The sequence below is a fragment of the Cupressus sempervirens genome, chromosome 3 (genome assembly GCF_028749045.1).
Source record: "Cupressus sempervirens isolate cs-2001-9-10 chromosome 3, ASM2874904v1, whole genome shotgun sequence".
NCBI classification, from domain to species: domain Eukaryota; kingdom Viridiplantae; phylum Streptophyta; class Pinopsida; order Cupressales; family Cupressaceae; genus Cupressus; species Cupressus sempervirens.
In genome coordinates this window covers 76462373-76469177 of record NC_143120.1, presented here as the reverse complement: position 1 = coordinate 76469177, position 6805 = coordinate 76462373, and the positions used below count along the sequence as shown (strand labels likewise).

The 6805-nt window shown below is 32.1% G+C and overlaps 1 protein-coding gene across 1 annotated transcript; it reads right to left on the bottom strand.

Annotated features, from left to right (window-relative positions):
* Positions 1 to 2057: 2057 nt before the first annotated feature.
* Positions 2058 to 6055, bottom strand: LOC149564851 (amino acid permease 3-like). Its single transcript, XM_089818424.1, has 8 exons — positions 5882 to 6055; positions 5105 to 5767; positions 4634 to 4867; positions 4253 to 4346; positions 3901 to 4115; positions 3556 to 3698; positions 3239 to 3466; positions 2058 to 2825 (listed from the first exon to the last, which is right to left on the bottom strand). The coding sequence occupies exons 2-8, from the start codon at positions 5223 to 5225 to the stop codon at positions 2397 to 2399; spliced, it is 1464 nt and encodes a 487-aa protein (XP_089674550.1). The 5' UTR covers positions 5226 to 5767; positions 5882 to 6055; the 3' UTR covers positions 2058 to 2396.
* Between the last annotated feature and the right edge of the window lie 750 nt (positions 6056 to 6805).

The window sequence follows — 6805 nt, the reverse complement described above, 5'->3', positions numbered from 1 at the left end:
TAGGTAGTCCTATAAAAACTTATAAATATTAATAATAATAAAAAAATGCATCACCTTTAAATTCAATTAATTTGGGTCTTGTAAAGAGAAAGTTCCAAGATCGACCAATCATATGCACTTTCCTGCATTTATTTCCTAGTTTGGCCTTAGCCAGAGTGACACATCCTTTTATTTCTTTATTCACTAATTCCCATGCGTAAGTTAATTACTCATCCTCTTGGGCAATGTTGGAATTTATTTCTACTTTTTGGTCTTTAAAAAGAACTAGGTATGGGTTTTTTTGTGTGTTAAGTAAACATGGATACTTCCATCAAGCTTACTTCCCCTTCTTGGCTCATGGCTTTGACAATCCAATTAAGTTGGATAGGACTAGGCTTTTTTGCTTGTTAGAAACAAAATTATATGGAGAGAAGTTCTTCATTGTTTGGGTACTCAATACATCAATTTCCCTAATAGGTTCTTCTTCAATGTGGATATAGTTTCCATGTTTATCATAGTTACTAGGCAAATTTCTACATGGATAATGCCCTTATTGCTAGTTTTTGTTGATAACTATTTGATCATAACTTATTGGGAGGTCTAGATAAAATCCTTATGAATATTAGAGGGGATCTCACTATCCCATTGGTATCAAATTATTATATGTTATACATTAGGGGGGAGCTAGTGCTTCTATTCCAATAATTTTTAAAGAAGACTCAACTAGCTTCTAGGAGGAGAGAAAGGCTTACCAAAGGAATCAACATTTTTTTCTCTTCTTCTTCATCATACTAGACCCAATTGAGGACTAGTCAGAAATATACTTTGAGGAAGAAGGTATCATACATGAGAAAATTATAATTTTTAAAGAAAACTCGACAGAATTCTTGAAGACATGCAAGCTGCGTTCATGAAGGAAGAATTATAATTGGGTTTTGGTTCATGAATTTTTAGTTTCACACTAGTTTTTGCATTAAGAAGAAACTTTACCTTAATGCTAGCAATTAAAGTATGAACATGTTGTAAAGGTTTGAATAGTCTATAAATAAATCTGATATCTCATGCTAATTTTAATACTCTGATAAGATTGCTTCATGTTCTATTTAGTAAAATTCAAGCCCTTTAATCATTTGTTGAAAATTAAGGGAAGCTATCAGTTATTGTTTATTCATATTTTTTGAAATCCAATGGTTCTCACAAAGTAGTATTTAAGAAAAAATGGACATTTGCCTATTATTGATCAATTTTTATTATCAATTCTTCTAATAAAAAGATCTTCTAATTTTCTCTATTTTTTGTTATAATATTAACAAAAATATAATTTTTATTAAATATAATTAAAAAAATTATTTTATTATTTACATATTCTCACAAAATTATTAAATAATGATAAATATATTTAAGGAAAAATGATTTTTATTCTAATAACTCTTTATTGATTTTTTTTATTAATTTAAAATTTATTTTATTTCTTATATATTCTTATAAAATTATAAATAATAATAAAATATATTATATTTATCTTTATATATATATATTTTTAGTATAGAATAAAATCATATTGATATTTGTGGTTCTAATTTGTTAACTATTATTTGAATTTTGATTTTTAAAATTGATTTAAATTTTAATTTTAATTTTTTAATTTTTAATTTTTATATTAGTTATTTAAATATTATTTTTTAGTTTCTATAATTTAGAATATTTATTATAGACAACGTTAATTTTCCCTTTTTTTTAATTTAAAAAAATAAAATAGTTATTATATCATGACATATAAAATAACATCAATAAATATATTATGAAAATAAAAGATAAAAAGAAGACTAGGAAAAAGCAAATATAATACAGAAAATATTTACAAAATCATAAAGATTGCCTCTATATATCATAAGATTTAAGTCAAATAATAAAACAATATTAAATATCACACATTAATAACCAAATAACAACCAATGACAAGTCAAATAATAAATACAATATTAAACATCACATTAACGACCAATAATATCCTTGTTACTATAACAAGGTTTATTGATAAAGATCAAAGGTGGTGCAATGAATGATTCCTTATGATATAAATCAAAGGTGGTGCAATGAAGGATTCCTTATAATATAAATCAAAGGTGATGAGTACAAAGTACACCAAGATATGCACCACAGTGATAAAATATCGAGTTCACATTAAACTCAAGCAAGACACGATGGTATTGCTAGGAGGATGTACACCACTTATCCACCATAAACTCAAGCAAGACACAATGGTATTGTTAGGAGGATGTACATGACTTATCCACCATAAAGTCAAGCAAGACATAAATGGTATTGGTAGGAGGATGTACATCACTTATCCACCATTGCTTAATCTGTTATTAAGCAAGGTGATATTTGAGAAAAAAGAATGTAGAGCTCACTTCCTAGTAAGTGGTTTTGAAGGGCGTGTAATTCTGCTGTAGCCTTGCAATGACACCTGCAACTGAACCCACAAGGGCAGCCAATGATACAAAGAAGCAGACAGTGCTCAATAGCTGCAGAACCGTCCACTTGAAGCTCCATAGCTTCACTTTGTGTTGAACAATGTACATTTCTATTGGGAAATATACAGTTAGTGGAAAGAATGCAAGAGCTCCTAAGATACCCATCACATCATTGAAGAAAGGAAGAATCATTGACACCAGTGTTGTGAATATAACAAAGCAGGTCCTCCATAAAAGGCGGAAGAGGGTCAGTTCCAATGGACCATACCCTGGGAGCTTCACTGTATATTGCTTGTTTATGAAATTACTGGTCCTCCATTTATTGGAGGACCATTCCTCCACAAATGCAAACACGGGCTGAGTGAAAACCTGTAGAAATATTCACAGAAATAGGATTTAACTCTGTTAGAGAAGCTTGTATGGTTTTAGTTGAGCTACCTAAACAAGTCAGAAATTTAAAGTAAGCTGTTTAAGCCTAAATATTGAAATCAAATATAAACATAGCACTTAATCATCAGTTTCAAATAACATTATCAACTTTACATCGCCATGGGAATATAAAGACACTAAAAAGTTCAATTGCAATGGAAATTCATTTAGGTGCCTCATCTGCAATCACACCAGTTTCTTCAATAAGACTAATCTATTGATATGATGATTTCAAATAAACAATTTAAGAAATTCATAACTTAGAATATGTTGTCTAAACATGCCCCTCTAAATATGATAGAATGTGATCCAACTGTAGATTATGAAAAAATAGCAATAATTGAAATGCGTACCTGATAAGCTCCCACCAAATGTACTACAATGCAGATGTTACCAATATCCACCAGCCAATATGGGTTGTAAAATCCAAACCCAGTGAGAAGGTTTCCTGGTGCCTTGTCTCCAAATGCTAAATAACCCACCATGCCCACAGACAGGTAGAATATTGATGTGATTGCTACACCAATGGTTGTTGCCTTTCTCATAGTTTTGTTCTCTGCAGGTGGAGATTTGATGGTGTCCTGCACAAGCACATAAATTTTCCAAAATATAATTTTTGTGGAAGTGATCAGATTTTGTTCAAAGGGCAAGAGAATGAGATAAAATTTGCCTGTATTTCTATTAGAAGCATGGAGAAGGAATAAGCAAATGCAATGTTGCCCAGAGCCTGAAACACACTCCAAGTTTTATCTGCGTTGTGGAATATCTCTCTAATTCCAATTCCTAGCTTGGAACCATAATCGGTATGTTTCTCTGCAGGATTAAAAGAGACATTTTAAGGTTTAACTTCATGTGAATGACAATTCCTCCCTAATATTTTAAGGGATTTCTACCTAAGCATATCTAAATTCACAGAAAGATAAGTAGGGTTTGTTAGGAAACGTGAGAAATATCTTTCAGCAGGGCAACATCTAAAAAACAAATTTGATAGAACATATTTCTTTTTGTAACATGCCCGCAGCTTTGCCAATCCCCAAACCAAGTCCGATGGATGAGTATGAGAATGACATGACAGCTGCCACTATTGACAACCACCAAACTTGATGCAAATCAGGTATCTGAGAAAATATTATTTGAGTCACCCCAAAAATGACCATGTAGAGGTTATTAGAAATATGGCAGGGAGGATTCTGCCCATACTTATGAAAGCAATTGGATCTTCCAATAGCCCTGTATTAGCCAATAAAAGAACGCATGTTTAGTGTACAAATCAAAACCAAAGTTCTTGAATTTGTCTACTACCTAGCTCTGCTTCATATTATCCCTTGCATGTAAAATAAGTTTTGTAGGGTTTCATAGTCCCTTACACCATGCTTGCTGAAGCGGTGATGGTATATCCAATAGATGTGCCCAATAGATTTGTATACTGGATAAGCCCACATAAGAATACCTTCAAACCTCCTAATTGAAACATATTATATGGTACGCATCAATAAATCATTCAAAGAAAAGTCAAGAAGAACTTTTTGTCACCGTAAATCTAGTCAAAACTTCATTTTAGTCTATGCATCTAGGATTCTGAATCCATAAATTATGCTAAAAAGTAGCGTAAATCCATATTCAAGGTAAAAAAGCAAAGTTTCCAATCTTGACACTTGAAAAATATAGCAATTTCTTGCTATAACTTATTTTAAGCCTTCTTGAGACCAAAAACAAAGTTGAAGATTACTCTTATGAAACCAACTCACCGAGGTTGGCAGTAATAGCATTCATGTATGTATAGTTTCTCCTCCCAGTGACTGGATCTGGGCTTCTATAACAATCAGCAAGCAAAGCGGATGTATAATGTGTTACGGCGGCAAAGCATACAAGAGCAATTGGCCCCGCATACCATCCCAACTGAGCCATACTCCAAGCCAAAGACAGCACTCCAGACCCAATAACAGCGGTTATCACATGAGAAGAAGCCGTCCACAGATTGCCTAAATCACCAAGTAGGAAAACAAAGAAAAACCCACAAAGCTGTTATTCGCTAAAAGAAAAATTAAGTTTGGAAAAAGTAAGTCGACTATGACTATTTCACATTTTTAATCTATAAATCAAGCTTTCCTGTAATGGTTAAGCAGTAAGCAGCTCGAAACAAAGCTAAAAGCTGTTTGAAACAAAGCTATAAACTGAAAAAAAAAAAAAAAAAACCCTAGTCTTGAATAGCTATGTACCTGTTCTCCTCAACCTGCCATCATCATCCCTGCTGTTGGACCTCTCAAGATTAGGGTTTGACACAACCTTCTTACCATGTTCCATTTCAGAGACCCTATAATCCATCATCTCCATGGCCATTGTAACCCTAAACTCCAATCTAGTAACTTAGGGATTATTAGACTATTCAAACCTAATAACCAGTCCAACTTCTTGTAAAACCTTTATAGCAAGTACAACCTCCCTTCCTTCCTTTTTCATCTGCTATTTCTTCAGTATCACCTTGCTCCAACAGAAAAAACTATTCCTCCATGTGTATGCGCAACTGTGATAATGTAACAATTTCTTATGAGATTACACAAACATGAAATGTGTTGGGCTCAGAAGATCCCACCACCTAAATCAGCCATGAAAATGAAATATTCTGCAATATTGCTACAAGCCAAGCAGTTGTTCTCTTCCATTGCTGTTAGAGAAAAGAAAGTCCATGAAAATGCAGGAGCAAACATGTTGAATATAAATGATCACCAACTCCATATCAAATACCGAAGGATTCGAGCAATGAGTCAGCATGCATGCATTGGCCTAAATTAAGGACTGGTGATTCCAAGAAGGTGGAGACACTCCACCAATAGAAACGTTGGACTTTTTGCTCGCCGTATGTTAAAACCAGACTAACTGACCTAAGAATTCATGGAGTAGAGTCAAAAGAGAGCCGCATCGAAGGGAATTCATAAACTATAGTAAAAAACAACCGCTTGGAAAAGCAACGATAGGTAACCAAACTTTTAACTGACATAATTTTCTGCTGTGTTTGCATGCACTCTGCCAAATGTAGAGCTGGGAATCCCAACTAGTATCTAGATGGACTGATTCCAGATCTGAAAGAACTTATGGCCTTTCAATAGTGCAGCAGGGATACACCTCTCTATTTTTATTGATATTAATGGTAGTTGCTGGTATGGCTGAATGGAATCCCATATATGTCGGAATTTACAACGTTTTGACAGATAGTTATGAAAAAGCGAGATCTTGCAGTTCCAACGAGTCCATCTGGCCGAGGAGGTATCCTTCTTGAATTTATACATTTTCAATGTCAGCTCAGATTGACATGTGGCAGAGAGGTGGACTTAAATGTAGCCTCATGTAAAATAGACTAAAAATCTAGTTTTAAAAAAAGACTTAGGTTGTTTAATTTTGATTTTAAAATATCATACTTCTTAACATTGTATTTTGATTTTGTATTATAATAATTTTATTATAGATAAATATATAATGTCATACGATATATAAAATTTTATATTTTAAAGCTGATTTGTTTTATCATTTTTTAAAAATTATTAAATGATTTAGAAATTAGGAATAAAAAGTAAATTTTTCTTTTTCTTTTGACTCATACAAATTCATTTTTTTATAATATTTTTAGTTTTAGTTAGTTTTTAAAATTATTTTGCTTTTATTTTATTTATTTATCTTTTATTTGAGTTCAGTTTTTAACTTTTAAAATTGGTATTTTTGTTTTTGTTTTTATAAGTTGGAGATTTTTTTCCAAATGATCATTTTAATAATATATAATAAAATTCAATATAAATATTCAAAAATGACTCTGCAATCTAGAACAAAGCGAAATGTGAACTCAACAATGAAAATGTAGGGTAGACACTATTTCGCACAAATCAAATATGCACTAACCAAGACCCTCCTAATATCAAATGCATTTG

Coding starts and splice junctions, on each gene's coding strand:
- LOC149564851 (XM_089818424.1), bottom strand. CDS start 5,225: ATGGCCATGGAGATGATGGATTATAGGGTCTCTGAAATGGAACATGGT. Junction 4,347..4,633: donor TGCTATTACTGCCAACCTCG/GTGAGTTGGTTT, acceptor TGTTTCAATTAG/GAGGTTTGAAGGTATTCTTA. Junction 3,699..3,900: donor GGGGATTGGCAAAGCTGCGG/GCATGTTACAAA, acceptor TTAATCCTGCAG/AGAAACATACCGATTATGGT.